The sequence below is a fragment of the Paroedura picta genome, chromosome 3 (genome assembly GCF_049243985.1).
Source record: "Paroedura picta isolate Pp20150507F chromosome 3, Ppicta_v3.0, whole genome shotgun sequence".
In the NCBI taxonomy this organism is placed as follows: domain Eukaryota; kingdom Metazoa; phylum Chordata; class Lepidosauria; order Squamata; family Gekkonidae; genus Paroedura; species Paroedura picta.
This window is the reverse complement of record NC_135371.1, coordinates 117,510,592-117,526,123: the sequence shown is the minus strand read 5'-3', so window position 1 is coordinate 117,526,123 and position 15,532 is coordinate 117,510,592. Positions and strand designations below refer to the sequence as shown.

The 15,532-nt window shown below is 49.4% G+C and overlaps 1 protein-coding gene across 2 annotated transcripts; it reads left to right on the top strand.

The window, feature by feature from the left end:
• Nucleotides 1-2,115: 2,115 nt before the first annotated feature.
• Nucleotides 2,116-10,801, top strand: SAMD1 (sterile alpha motif domain containing 1). 2 transcript variants are annotated; one of them, XM_077327343.1, is made up of 5 exons: nt 2,116-3,345; nt 4,624-4,996; nt 5,570-5,660; nt 6,797-6,905; nt 9,514-10,801. In XM_077327343.1, exons 1-5 carry the CDS (start codon nt 2,608-2,610, stop codon nt 9,670-9,672), a joined length of 1,470 nt encoding a protein of 489 aa, XP_077183458.1. In that variant the 5' UTR covers nt 2,116-2,607; the 3' UTR covers nt 9,673-10,801. The 2 variants fall into 2 exon arrangements, with proteins under 2 accessions (XP_077183458.1, XP_077183457.1); XM_077327342.1 differs by having other exon boundaries at nt 2,118-3,345; nt 4,621-4,996.
• The last annotated feature ends 4,731 nt before the right edge of the window (nt 10,802-15,532 follow it).

The following is a 15,532-nucleotide window of genomic DNA, read 5'->3' as shown; positions in this document are numbered from 1 at the left end:
CCTGGTGTTTCCAGAATCCTCAAGTGAGAAATATAGATATTAAACAAGTAATAAATTCTCCTGGGGCATAATTTGACAAATACAGAGGAGGTGTTTTTTTTTTTTATCTGAATGATAGCTTACTGTATTTGTGGCTGTCAAAGGATAGGGGTCAAAAAGAACTGGAAGGCACTTCACTCCTGACCACTTCCTGTTGCTGACTCAGTTTATGAACATAACTTCCCCTTCCTGTGCCTCTGTTTCCCATAAGTTACAGGGATGGACAGGAGTTCTTGTTACCTATGACCCTTATGGTTATTATATCTTGCCTTTGTTCCATTCTTAGGAATTTATGAATCAAGAAATGTAGGAATTTTTGCCCTGTTTTAATGTGGATTGAAGTGACTTGAGTTAGAATAAGTGAATCAAAGGAGGGATACAAACATGACTTTGTTCAGAATGAGTTACAAGGAGGGAATGGGGACTATAGCTCCTCTGCCTTCTTGATTGAGATTAACAGAAAACTACATGATAGACACATGTGGCCTGTGCTATGTTCAGGTTGTCATGATGATTTCACATAGCACCACAAATTTGCAAGCTTAAAGGGCAAAGTTTTATATTGTCAACTCACTAGGGCTATCCATCCACCATAGAAGTGCAAAGAGCGCCTTGGATTTTCTTGTTAGCAGCCATTAAGTTCAAAGAGTTGCTTTCCTTCCTTGCTGCAGGCACAAAAAGGATTATCATTAATGGCACAAGAGTGATGCCTGTTGTTGTGAGCAAGTGGGGAGGACTTGGGCACTGCAAATGTGAGCATTGGTGCAATACAGCCCTAGTGATGGGGGGATGTCTCTGAGAACCAAGCCTGCTTCTGGTTACATATTCTAGTCTGTCTGCATAGCTGCATCCTGACTTTTGGTCATGCCAAAACAGAATCAAAATTCAGAAACTGACTTTTACAGTTCATGCAGCACCAGTATGGCGGGGAAGATGGTTTAGAGCAAGGAAAGTGCTGGTAGTGTCAGTCACTGGTGGCGGTTTAGCCATGAAGAAAGGATCCTATAAGAAGCGTCCAAGGGTGCTTGTCAAGAATGGCCCTTGGGCAGATGGGAGTGATGGAATGGAAAAAGACATTGCTGCACTTGAGTTATTCAAGCTGGCCACTTCATTAATGATAGACTGTAGTTGGTTGTGTTCATTGTGATCTCCGCCTTGCCCAGGGACAGAAGTGAATCTGCTAGGCGTTGTTGTTGTTGTTCTGAAATATTCCAGAGACTGAGTGTAGGCTAAGAAACCCAAACATTCTTGCATTTCTTTGCCAATGCATTCTCCAAAGAGAGAATACAAGGGTTTTCTATTGCTGCTTTTATGTGAAAGAACAGCAGTGTTTTGTTTTGTTTTTCATAATAGGTATAATAGGCAGGTAAGATTTTGGCCCCCTGTGCCAGGGAACCCCAATTTTTTCAGGCCTAGCACCAGTGTGTCTTAGCCACAGGATCAGACAGCAGCTGATTCTGCTTTGTTTCTCATTTATAAACATCAGCTTATGTTTTGTTGCCTCATCATATCATGTGCACCTGGGGCTTGGCCAACCAGGGAAGTAATGGGAATGCCACAGACTCAGCAAGAGACCATTTCGAGGTTGGGCTTTCCTTATTACATTTCTAGGGGAATGTGGGCCACAGCTACAGGCCAGTCTTGGGTGAAGGGCACACTATCCCTATGTGCAGGGAAGCTAATTTAGTTGTACTTACTAAAAGTAGCACTGCCTGATCCTGGCTATATTTACTGGGTAGTCACCAGTCTATACTTCCGTGGAACTGCTTGAGCTGTGCAGCCTCTGGGACTGCAGTGGGAAGTGGGGGTCTGAACTGAAGGAGGGGCAGCCAGACGATCTCTCCCCCCTCCCCCCCCCATGTTCTTCCCCCGGAGGCTCTGCACGGCTTTCATATTTGAGCGCTCCCCATTTTGCTGCTGCAGGCGACACTGAGCAGTGTACAGGAGCGAGCACAGGGGGAGCAAGGAGGGGCAGACGGGCATGGCCGTGGTTTCGAGACCAACCGGGGCTGGCGGCCGACTTGCATCGGCTGGGGGCGGGGGAAAGGGGCGAGGCTTTGCCGTTTGGAGGAATTAAGAAGAGGCCGAGGGCGCAAACCTAAGCATGGCAGAAGAATAGCGGGCGGGGAGGCAACCCCCTAACTTCTCTCCCACTTCCCGTCGAAATCCGCTCCCGCTGCTATAAATGGAGCCGCCTTGTGTCGTTCCGAGGGCCGCTTCTGACGAAGGCGACCAGAAAGCGCTCTGTGGCGCGGCCGCGAAGGGGACGGAGGGAATTCTCCTGCTCCACCTTAAGCCGCCAAGTGTAGGGAGGCTACGGGAGGCAACAGCGCCTCCTTAAGCGGCTGCGGGTCCCGCTCGGGCGGTGGTGGAGGCGGCGGCGCGTGCGACTGGGGGAAGGGAGGGAGGAGCTCGCGCTGCCCGGACCAGCCCGCGCGCCACCGCTTCCAGCAGCAGCAGCGCCTGCCGGGCGGAGGGTCCAGTTGGCGCCGTGCGAGCGAGCGCGGGTCGAGGCCAAGGCGGAGCGGCGCGCGGGGGCAGCGAAGCCCCGGGGGAGGCGGCAGCACTATGGCCGGGCCCCCGCCGCCGCCCCCGGGCCAGGAGGCGCCGCGCTACCAGGAGTGGATCCTGGACACCATCGACTCGCTGCGCTCGCGCAAGGCGCGCCCGGACCTGGAGCGCATCTGCCGCATGGTGCGCCGGCGGCACGGCCCGGAGCCGGAGCGCACCCGCGCCGAGCTGGAAAAGCTCATCCAGCAGCGCGCCGTGCTCCGCGTCAGCTACAAGGGAAGCATCTCGTACCGCAACGCTGCGCGGGTCCAGCCGCCCCGGCGAGGCGGAGCGCCCGCCGCCAGCCCGGCGGCCCCGCAGCGGCCGGCCCGCACTTCCCCGCCCAGCGCTCCCGCCGCCGCCGCTGCTGCCGCCACCGCGACGCCCCGGTCCTCCCAGCGTGCAGCGCCTCGCGCAGAGCCAGCCGCGCCGCCGCCGCCTCCCCCTCCGCCGCCGCCGCCGCCGCCTCGTCGGACCGGACGGGAGCGACCGCCGCCTCCTCAAGCCCAGGAGGAGCCCTCCCCCGTTAGCCTGCGAGAAATCGTGCGCTACTTTGGCGGCGACGGCGCCGCGCCTGGGGGCGGCCGGGTGACTCGAGGCCGAGCACAGGGGCTGCTCCAAGAGGAGAGGCTGGAGAGGACCCGCTTGGGTGGCGGCGGCGGCGGGGGCGGCGGCGGCAGCAACAACGTCGCCTTGCCCAGGGCGGAGAGAGGCGCGCAGGCCCGGGCCCCCAACGCCAGGGCGTACAGGAGCAAGGTGAGGGGGCCGCCGGGGCGCGCGGTGGGGGGGGGGGGGGCGGGAGGCGCTGCCCTGGGCGGAGGGGAACAGGTGAGGCTTTCCAGGACGGAAGCGGAATGCTTGGAGTGCGCGCGCAGGGGGGCCCCCAATACTTGTGGGAGGGGCGGGGCCCGGAGAAGACGGCCGGCGCCCAGACCCCCCCCCCAAAAAAAAAAGGTTGTCAGCGGGCGCTCGTGCAGGTGTGCGTGTGTCGGGGAGGAAGAGTTATGGGCAGCACCCAATCAAATCATTCAGGCACCGGAGGGGGCGCTAGGATTGGCGCCTGGCTTTTCAACGGGGCAATATTCCCCCGTGCAGTTCCGAAGTATTCTGGGAAAAGGCTAGTTGGGTGACCGACTCGTCTTAGCGGCGGAGGGAGTTGACTCAGCTCCCTTCGGCGCACCGAGGGCCTTTCTCGAGCGCGGCAAAGCTGCGTGTGGCCCTTGAGGAGCGGAAGTTTGACGCCGCCGAGGGGCCCTGGGCTGGCGCGCACACGCGACGCCTCGCCCGGCTCCGTATAAACACAGAACAAAGGGACAGCTTGTGTTTTGACCGAAAGGGCTCCGCAACCTCCACCGAGGTCGGGAGGTCGTGGGAGTCATAAGTGAAGGAGTGCAAATGCGAAGCTCAAGGGGAACAATCGTGTGGTATTGGTCAGGAGTGGAGACCAGCGCTGTCAGTCTGGTCGAGGACCGGGCATTTGCCGACCTAAGACACAATTGCGGCTTGTCCAAAAACAAGACCCCGTATTTTAAGGTTTTGCTAAACTTTTTGGACACAAGCCTGTTAATATAAATACGGGCTAATTTGTTTCCCGTCATAAGGTGGAGAGATGGTGATTTTTGCTTCCTTTGCTTTAATATTCTTCCTGGGTCAGGAGGTTTGTTCTTTTGTTTAAAGGACCTGTTGAGCATGGCACGGTAGCACCATGGTTTAATGCCTGTGATGCCAGGGTGTCCTTTGCTCCTAAGGAGGTGAGATTGAAAGAGAAATTGAAGCCGACAAGTAGGGCCACTGTAGTTCGGATACTGATTAGGGCTTGGAAAGCTTTGCAGTAAAGGTTCATTGTGTCTGAGTACAGCCCCATATTGGGAGTGCGCATGCGCAGGCCAGATATGTGGCTGCACACAAGACATCTATGAACAACTGTTATACGTAAGTGCAAACCTGTTTGACTAACCAGCCAAGAATTGGGAAAGGAGGGCAATGAAGCCCGGGGATTCTGTTTTCACTCAGTCTTTTTGATGTCCATAGAAGGCAGGTGAGGAGGCAAAAGGTGAAGAGGAGGAGGAAGAAGAAGAGGAGGAGGATGAAGTGTCCACCATGTCCGAAGGTTCAGAGGTGGCTCAAGATTATGAGGCCAGCAACTACAGCCGGTCGGGGATAGGCCAGGTGAATGGGGACTGTAAGGACAGTAAGCATGGTGGGAAAGAAGTCCCACCCAGCAGTGCCCTCCCCAGAGACCTGCGCTCCCTTGAGGAGCACTCCTTGAACCAAGGATCTGAACATCCCCACCATGAAGGAAACGAGCGATGTCATACTAAGGCCTCTTGGCCTGGAGAAAGTGCCTGTCAGCATCTGGGGGGCAGCAAGAAGGATGGCAGCACCTATCAGCAGCCTGACAGAGCAGGTATGGGCCAATGAACCGGAAGTAGGAGTGGGCTGCAATTAGTGAGAGTAATTGCAGAGGCCTGGATCTTCCCAGGAGATGGGAGAAGGCCACGTCCGTGGCAAAAAGATCTTGAGGGTGGAACTATTAGGCCATTCTTGGAGTAAGCAGTTTTTCTTGTACCCTGAGGCAGTTCTTTAACTGAATACTAAAAACTGTGGCTGTCAGCCCAAGATTAGGATAGCATATGATATGGAGGGAGACTGGGGTGCTGGGTAGAAGGCACTGGCAGAGTGCTTGTGGGCTGGGAGTTGAAACTGAACTGGCTGGTATTCTTCCCAGAGGGGCACTGGTGTTAGTCTGTTGTGGCAAAATACAACAGAAACCCACTGGCACCTAACAACATTCATTCCAGTATGAGCTTTTGTGAGTCAGAGCTCACATCTTTTTATTCTTCTCCCCAGCCTTGGAAAAGCCAAAAGAAGCTTCCCCACCATTGTACTTTATACACTTTCCAGCTTCATCTGCAAACTGGTTAAAGCCTGTTGCATTGAGCCAGAGTAAGACCACCTTCCCTTTCCCTCTTTCCTGCAGTGTCACCAGCTGTTGCAGGTACTGAGCCTTCTGTGCCCTCCTCTCCTGGAAGACCTGGCACCCAGGCAGATGGGAGGCCCTTCAGCTGCACGTAAGTCTTGCCCAAGTGCTAAAGCCTCTTCCTTAAGGATGAGCACTTTGCACATGATCCTTTTGATGTATTCTCCTCTGCTTTCGTTGCTGCTTTTCTGACTTTAGCAAAATGAAACTGACTCCCTTCTTCCATCAGTGGGTACAGGTGGCACATGGAGAAACTTGCAAGCCTAAGCTCATCCCCTGGCCTTGCCCTGTACGTACAAAAATAAGGAAGGAGCTGTTTTGACTGCACCAGCCAGTAGTTGGTGGCAGCAGCATGCGTGGTTTTAAGGGCAACAGGATTTTCTTTACTCACTCTGGCAGCACCATCTCTCACCTGTTGCATGGCCTGGGAACAGAAGTTACTGCCTGAGTGAGGAGTTGCAGCTGCCCAAAATAGTATGGTGGCAGCAGTAGTGTCTTCTCTGTTTTCTGGGACCATGGGACTGGATTGGGGAGGGTGTGCCAACCATGCCTGTTTCTGCAGCTGCCACTGCTTGTACTGCCTACTGGAGGAAGTGAGCCTCTTTTCTGGATTCCACAACAGGTAGAATGGAGCTGAAATACTTGCATATCCTGACATAGGGTATTTAATATATTATTAATATATAATTTTACAGGGTGTGTGTGTATATTACCGGGTGTGTGTGTGTGTATACATATATATATATATACACATGCATATACATACACACACATACCTTCCACCCCCCACAATAGACCCTGTGAGGTAGGTGGGGCTGAGAGAGTTCTAAGATAGCTGCTCTATGAGAACAGCCCCAAGAGAACTGTGACTAGCCCAAGGCCACCCAGATGGCTGCCTGTGGAGGAGGAGTGGGGAATCCAATCCTGTTCTCCAGATTAGAGTCTTAGCCACTACACCACTGTGGTTGATTGAGGGGGCAGTACATGAACTGGATGTGTGCTGTTACCATTTGAAGCATTCCTGTTGGGAATATTCCCTCCTTGGAAGGGGGGGGAAGCTTGGCCATTGCTTTCTGCAGACTACTTGAGTGACTGACTGAAGGCACATCCATTTTATCAGCTAGATCCTTATGTCTATGTTCTTTTTTTCATGTTCACCTATTGGTGAGTGGTCCCAGCAACTCCCCTGAGTCTGAATTCTTTCTCTCCTTTTCTCCCTCCTCCTAGCTCAGTGAAGGAGAAACCTTCTGACCCCGTGGAATGGACTGTCAGTGATGTTGTAGATTATTTCACAGAAGCTGGGTTTGCTGAGCAAGCATCTGCCTTTCAAGAGCAGGTGAGAACCTACTAAGAGGAAGATTTTGGATTTAGGCTGAAACTGAACTCTGAGCATCTATAATATCCTAGCAGCCTCAGGCCTTACAATAACATAGAAAAGGGATTGCAAGGCTGAATGCTTTGAAAGTCAAAGCTCAAAGCAGAAGTTGTGACAGCTTCTCTCACATATGATCCAGGCTTTGTCTTGGCATCACTTTATAAGAATTACAGTTCATGAATCTGTTTTATTTATTTGTTAAATTAAATATTACTCCGCCCTGTCTCTAGTGACTACATGCCCCCCCCAAAAAAAAAACTTCAGGCAGACTTAAAAAAATATGTAAGTGGTACATGTACTATCATGTAATTTAATATTTCATATTTGGTACTGGTTTTCCCAAAGACATGTTTGACTTTTTAAAAAAGTAACTTGGAAGGTGCAGAGTCCCAGTCCCTACCCAGCCATCACTGCTCACACAGTGCTGGTTTCTGCTTTAGGTCTACAGGATCATTTTGCTCGAGTTCAGACCTGGAAATGTATGGGCTTCTCCAATTAGAACAAAGGGAGCATGTTTTCAGAGCTCAGTGGCTCTGATGTTTGTTTGTGTATCCTCAGAGTTCTATCTTTTCCCATTTCACCCTCCCGAATCAGCCAAGCAGGTAGCTCTCTGCATCATCCTCCGTTGGGAGTTTTTGGGGAGGTGCTCCAAGTAATGGAACTTCTGCTTTGCTTGGAAAAGACCCCGAGTACAATTGCCAGCATCTTCAGATTTGGTAGCATGTGATGTGAAAGGCACAGACAGACCTTGGAGAATTCAGTATGATCTGGGGCTTGGGAACCAAGCCCTGTGAGGAAAGGCTAAGGGACCTGGGAATGTTCAGCCTGGAGGTTGAGAGGAGACATGATTGCTTTTTTAAAGTATTTGAAGGGGTGTCACTTAGAGGAGGACGGGAAAGGTTCCTGTTGGCAGCAGATGATAGGACCCACAGTGATGGGTTTAAACTCTGCATAACAGTACCGGCTAGATATCAGAAAAAAAAATTCAGTCAGAGTAGTTCAGCAGTGGAATCAGCTGCCTAAGGAGGTGGTGAGCTCCCCCTCACTGGCAGTATTCAAGCAGCGGCTGGATAGATGCTTCTCATGGATGATTTAGGCTAATCCTGCATTGAGCAGGGGGGTGGACTAGGTGGCTTGTATGGCCCCTCCCAACTCTATGATTCTATTGCCTGTCAGTGTATTTAACACTGAACTTGAAAGGCCAGTGGTACAAAGCAGTTTTGTTGAGGAGAGGGTATTCAATAGCTCTGTGGATTTGGTTCTGCTGCCCCTTCTCTTCAACCAAAGCTTGACTCTGTCACCTGCCAGTGATCTTGCCTCAGAGGCCTAACAAGTTATGGTACCATTCTTCAGGGATTCTGCACACAGATTTATTTTCAATTTATTTAAAACATTTTTATGCCATCTTTACACCACCGTAAGATCATCAAGGTGACAAACAAAAACAGCAAGCCATTTGAACATTAAAACAACATTTAGAAATATATAAAACAGTTCAATAAATGTATATAAATGCACAACAACAAGACCAGGGAGAAGGGCCAGCAAGAGTTACTGGGAGTATGTCAGACAAAACTAAAGTCATCAGCAGCTGGCAGAAGACAACAGTAGAGGGCAGCAGATGAATCTTCCTGGAGGAGAATGTCCAAAGTTCTGGAGCCACATCCAAGAGGCACCTTTCTCTGACTGCCATTGTCTTGCCTCAGATGGTGGGGCACCCGAAACAGGACCTTTGCAGATAATCAGAGCAGACAAGATATTCATCATGTGGACTGGGAGCTCTCTGTGACCATTATTTAGCCTTTCTTGCTTTTAGAGCAGGGGTGGCCAAACTGTAACTCTTCAGATGTCCATGGACCACATTGGCTATGAGCTCCTGCCAGCAGCATGTTGATGAGGGCTCATGGTAATATTGTAGCCCATAGGCATCCTGGGGTGCCACCACTTGGCCACCCCTGCTTTAGAGCCATGCTGTTGTATCTCCTACTGTCACCATTTAGTGTGGAGAATGAGTAGAGTGTTGCATCTATGGCTACCAAATACGAAACTCCTGCCTGAAGATTTGCAGAAAAATATAGATGCACTATGGCAATAAAATATGCAAATTGGACTTATATAGACACTTCTCGCCTCAGTAATTCTTTTATTCTTATTATTTCACGCAAGTCCCAACGCGTTTCGCCTTACAGCTTTTTCAAGGGACAATGGTTTTTATATTTAAGGACCAATTTCAACTTATTAAGGAATCTCTTGATAAAGTATAAGGCCATGCTCACGATAGCTAAACTTGGCTTGTGGTGCTCTAAGCCAGTAGAGCTGCAATAATTCTTAATGAAAACAACGCAGCAGTGATAAAGTTTATATATAATTACTAACTGAAACTTTATGGGATGCTGTAAATTTAAGGAATGATTGCCACTGTGCATTTGTAGAATGCCTGGCTTACCACATTCACAAGGTAGATGTTCTCTCCTCATTCCTCTCAGGTTAGCTCATCCTAGCTCTCTGCTGTTGTCTTTCCTGTGCCCTTTGACCCTAACCTTTTCTGCCCACACTGCTCCCCCTGCAGGAGATCGATGGGAAGTCCTTGTTGCTGATGCAGCGCACTGACGTGTTGACAGGCTTGTCTATCCGTCTGGGACCTGCGCTCAAGATCTACGAGTACCACATCAAAGTGCTGCAGCAGTGTCACTTTGAGGAAGATGAGGGTGACTCCTTCATGGGCTGAGGCAAATGGGTGCAGCTTGCAGGGGGGGAGGGATGGGGGCACCCTGCCAGTCGCTACTGTTTCAGCCATTTCAGCCTTCCTCTGCCGCCATGCAAGCAAGACATCAGCGGTGTGTGAGAACGGCAAGAGCTTTGATCGGACATCGCGAGGGGAGGGGGGTGGAAATGATGACCCCGGCTTTTCAGCTTCTATATCCTGGTTGCCCAAAGAGAGAAAAAGCAAGAAGGCCAGGGTGGGAGGACTGCAAAATCCCTTCCTTCTCCCATCCCGTGTGTGTTGTAACTCTGTCCCCCCACCCCCCGCTTCTCACTCGCCATAGTGCATTGTGTGTTTTGGGAAAGGATGGTGAGATGCAGTTCTGCTTCTCTCTGCCCCAAGCGCAATTTAACAGAGGTAATTTGTGCTTCAGCACCTCTCCCACAGTAGCACTTGACGGCCCTGACTGCTCCCTCCCTTTTTGCTGTGATGGGCAAGGCAACCTGCTGGAGAAGTCAGGAGGTTTTAATCAAGTATCTTTTTATTCTCTTTTTCTGTTTGTTAGGCTTTTCTTCCAATTTTCATGGTTGTTGCCTGAAGTCAATTGCTTTTTATTTTTTCTTCTCATTTTTTTAAAAATATAAATATTTAAACTGAAAAAAAAACACCCAACTCGGTTTAGTATTTCCAGACCTGTTGGCCCTCCGGAAGGGACATTGGAATAGCTAAAATTAATCAGTATCTAAGGGAGGTGGAAGTCCTCAGTATTCAGCTAGAGGGTGGTTATCTGGTGGTGTTTGCTAATATGTTTTTAACAAGAAATGGATTTAGGAAATAACAAAAAGAACAGACAGCTTTATGTTTCGTCCAGAGTTAGGGGAAGTCCCCAGAAGATGTGGCTCAACATGCACCGCTGTAATCAACTGGGAAAATTAAGTTTGTTTGTGTTTTTTTAAATGCACATTGCCTGTGCAGTGCGTATTGCACAATCACAGGAAAGTCTGAAATGAAATGTTTGGAAAAGGGCTGTTCATTGCGGTGCAGTTAACATTGTATGTCTGGCTCGGCTCATATTGTATTCTTATGGGAGCTGTTACAGATCGTATTGGCAGTGTGTAAAAACTTTGAGGACTAAAGGAGGAATAGGAACTGACCGGTAGCCCTGTTCTTTCTTTCAGAAGAAAATATGGTTCTTGGTTTTGCTACTTCTGTAACACTAGAAAAGGGTCTTCTCTTGTTTAAAACAGGCCAAGCCCATATTGTAACAGGCTTATTATGATCCAAGATCAACATACAGAAACAACCATCACAGAATAATTGTAACATCAAAAGTCGGTGGCAGGGTGGAGAAAATGCCATAGTAAAATAGTCTCCTTGCAGACTGGCAGAATTAGATTTAAGGGGGTGGCCCAGTATACATAATATGAGCCTTCTTGATTATGCTGAGAATGCACGGTACAGAATTTTGTTCCTTCCAAACCTCTGTATAGACCAGCTTGAAGCACCATTTAAAAGAATGTGAGAGCTTTACAAGGTTATTGAGCTCTCTCTGAACCACAACTGCCAAAGTTCCACGTGCAGCAGCCATGACCAGTGGGCTATGCTTAGAAGATGGGCTTGCTGGTGAATGCAGTGTTAGCGCCAGTGAGTAATGAGCAGTGCTGCCCTGTTCATTTGTGTCCCAGAAACAAGAGTGTTACAGATACGTAAGCAGAGACTCCATATGCATGTCTGGAGCAATGCCCAGCTAGACAGGAGCACACTGAAGTTATATTCTAAAAAAAAAAATCTTTGAAATCATGAGGGCTAAAAACGTATTGTTTGAACTTAAAAGCAGAGATTAATGTTGTAGCACAAAAGTGCCTCGGGGCTTACATACTGGTTGCATGTTGCCCCCTATTGCACAGGATCCTACTATTTTGTCCAGAGCTGGGAATAAAAAAAAAAAAATCAAGATTCTCGGGTTCTAAGAACTTTTACCCATGTTTTCCCCCCCTCTGTTGGTAACCAGATGTTTAAGATTGGTATTAGGAAATGATATCCTATAGCAACCAGAGTTGGGTGCCTTCACACTGGGAGTTGCTTTCTTGGAGCAGAAATGGGCAGTGGAATTGGCATGCCCTTTTGGTTCATGTTCCGTGTCATTGATTCCCAACAGAATGGAGGTCGGGATATTAGTTTGGAAGAGGACAGGTATGGTCATAATGGACACAAGGGAATCGGGCTACTCCAGTGCAATGCTTTGCAAAGTAATATCTCAGTTCCCATGGGGGATCTGTAAAGGTAAAGGTATCCCCTGTGCAAGCACCGAGTCATGTCTGACCCTTGGGGTGACGCCCTCCAGCGTTTTCATGGCAGACTCAATACGGGGTGGCCTTGCCAGTGCCTTCCCCAGTCATTACCGTTTTACCCCCCAAGAAGCTGGGTACTCATTTTACCAATCTTGGAAGGATGGAAGGCTGAATCAACCTTGAGCCAGCTGCTGGGATCAAACTCCCAACCTCATGGACAGACAACTTCAGACAGCATTTCTGCTGCTTACCACTCTACACCACAAGAGGCTCTTGGGCAGTGGTCCCCAACCTGTGGGCCGCGGCCCGGTGCCGGGCCGCGAAGGCCATGGCGCTGGGCTGCGGCTCCCTCTCCCTGCCCCCCCCTGCAGTAAAAAACTTCCCAGGCCGCAAGCTTGCGGCCCGGGAAGCTTCTTACTGCGGGAGGGCGGGGAGAGGGAATCAGGGCCGGGTGCGGCCCGATGCGTGGGCGCGGCACGCGGGCGCGACCTGATGCCCTGCCGGTCCCCAACCTCAGAAAGGTTGGGGACCACTGCTCTTGGGGATCTGTAGCATGTCTTAAACCTTTCAGTGCAAGGAAGAGCTCAAGATATTTCACCTTAGAATTGTGAAGCCTGCTTGCTCTGGTTGATCTGACAGGGCTTCTTGGTCATGCGTACATTGTTCATGCAGAGTATACATTTCAGTGTAGTTCAAGGGCTGTTATATGATGGTCATTCTTCTATACACACTGAAATTTTGAGTAGTGTTGTAGAAGTAGTTTAGTGAATGGTGGAGTATTTCTCTAGGTCGTGACATAACTAGTCTGGGAGCTGGACCACAAGAAAGGATATGCTGAGTTACCAAGTCAGCTCATTCATAAGATCCAACATGTCTTCCAGAGAAGTGGATGTGAGATGGAATGAGCACCTGAACTGATCTTCTGCATCATTGATCCCATATAACCTTCTGATAGTTCTCCATGAAGCAGCATAAACTCCAGTGACTCAGTTGGAATCTGGCTGATTACGAATTGCAGCAACATCAATGCCCAATACAAATCTGTACTGACCATTCTTTGAATAGAACTGGACCATGGAATTACATTGCAAATTCCTCACTAAAGCACAAATGCCCTGAGCGTATGACAGTTGGAGACCCTGGTTAAAATGAATATGTGCAGGCCCCAGACTTCATCTGGGAATCTGTTTTTATTTGGGATTATTTGACAGGGCTTGTGTGATACCAGCTAAGCGCATTGGAGATGGAAGAACCGGGTTCAGGCTAGGAGCTTTGGGTTTCCACTGGGGGAGGGGGGCAGAGTGTAAATAAATAAAAGGGTTGTAGGGAAGTACTCGTACTGTTGTAGTGGGCTAGAGACTGTTGACACGGTTTGACTTTTAAATGTGCCATTTCCAAACTTGCGTCCAGTTTGCCCGTGTTCCTGATTACAGATTTTTGGTGGGAAGCCATGCTCTTAAGCAGCCAGCATTTTTTTAAAAGTTAAGACTGTTAGATGGACCAGCTGTCAGTTCCTTGGACATCTACTAAATGAACTGTTGTAGCCAGCTTGCAGTTAACACATCCATTTCAGGAAGCAAAATGAGCTCAAGTCCAACAAGCAGGTATGGGGAGGAGCAAGTTGTCCAAGTGATGGATGCTGCTGCAGAAGCAGAGGACTGTAGACCCAGAGAATGACCGTAAACTGCTGCAAGGAAGGCTGGAAAAGCCAGAGCTTGGCCCTGTTTGGGATCGTACTTCAGATCAGTGAGCAAAGGCCTGTCAGATACCCAAGTTGTTTCCCGAGCACCTACTTGGAAATGCAGCTGAAACCACCATTTGCAGCTGATGAAGAAACGGTCAGTGGATATTTACAAAGCTATAATCTTTTGACAGGCTCTGGCTTGGGAGATTCTCATATGCGGTGATGGCCATGTGAGTTCGGATTTCTTCCCTCCTGTCACAGACTGCCAGCTCGTGGTCGCCTGCCTGTCAACAGGAGTGGCACTGGGCTGGGGACATTCTGCACTGAAGCACAAGAGGAGGGAGAAGTAGACATGTATAGAAAACGTAGTGGGCATGTGTGCATGCTGTCCTACTGTGCTTCATGTCCCTGTTCAAAAGGAGTGGATGTTTCAGGGGCAGTCTTCCGCTGCAAGGCCGCACATGGCTCATTTGTAGTGGCGTGCCTTTAGATAACCCATATTTGGTTGCCAAATGTGCTTGAGACCATGAGTAAGGATGAATTCAATGGCAGCAATTTCTAAAGACTTCAGAATTCACAAATGCTACCCTGCTGAGTGCTGGTTTTGTAACCAGAAAATACCGCAGCTCAAAAACGGGACATTTTATCAATGAGCATTAGCTGCATCCACTACCTGCAGCCTCTTACTCCAAATTGCTGCTGCTGGCCTAGAAGGGCAGGGGGACAGTGCACTGGGATTCCCGCAAGCCTCCGACGACCCACTGGGAACCAAACTACTAGACTGCACAGACCTTTCATTACATCTAGCTGCTCTTGATTTTCCTTACTCTATCTTCACTTACAATTTCTGCAATGAACAATAATGAGGATGGACCCTGCATCTCATCATAAGGTTGGCAACAAAAGGAAGTTATGCTAGGGGTGTCTCAAATACCCCACAGTGGGAAAGGGGGGCTTCCTGTTGCTTCCTCCTGAAGAATGGTGGTGCATTTTCATCCTACCCTGCTGGTGTTTTGTGCATTTGTGCTTTAAGCACACACATGTGAAGTTCCAGGTGGGGGCAGGTGTGCTACCACTTTTTGTGTTCCACCTGAGGGATGGCTTCCTACTGCTTGCTGCTTCAGCCATCTGGCTTTTGGCAGTTGCAGATTTCCATGCTAGAAAAACAGCTGAAGGGTTTAATTAGGAGATTATTGGCAACCACTGGCTAATGCACACTGACTCATTTGCTCAGTCTGATAGGGTTGTGGTGCCGAGGTTTTGCTGTTTTTGCTTCAGTGGTGCCTGGGCTTTGCTTTGTGCCTCTACATGTAACCCCAGCAGACTGCTCCTGGATCACAGTCAAATGCTGTTCGCCACACAACTACAGTGGATTTGCCGCTGGGTCTTAGAAGTGATTTAAAAGCAACAATATACCAAGGATGGGGAAAAAACCCACCCCTTTCCATTAACCTTATGCTAAGATGGTCCTTTCCAGGAGACAGGGAGACATGTGGGCTGCACATCACATAAAATATAAGTTTTTAGGCTGTGCCAAGTGTTTGAATGTAGCCTACAGTGTTAGTATAACTGCACAGGGACAATGGAGTAAATAACATGTAGGGGAAGGGGGTCCCCACGAGGGTGCTGCAAGTTCTTGCAGATGCTGTCATGGACTTTTGGGGCTTTTTTTCGTATCAGCTTTACTTCTCAGGCATTTGCTAGATCATTCCAGGAAAGAGCGCATAGTATAGCTGGTTTCCTCCCACGCGGGATTTGCTGCATATATCCATTTCTCCGGCAACATTCTTGCCAAAGACTATTGACGCTGAAAAGGTGAGTGAGCCCTGTGGTTTTCTCTGCCCCAGCGGTAGTTACCTGTAGTCTGCCCTAGGCCTCCGTGCCTGTGTTTTGCTTCAGTTTTATCCAC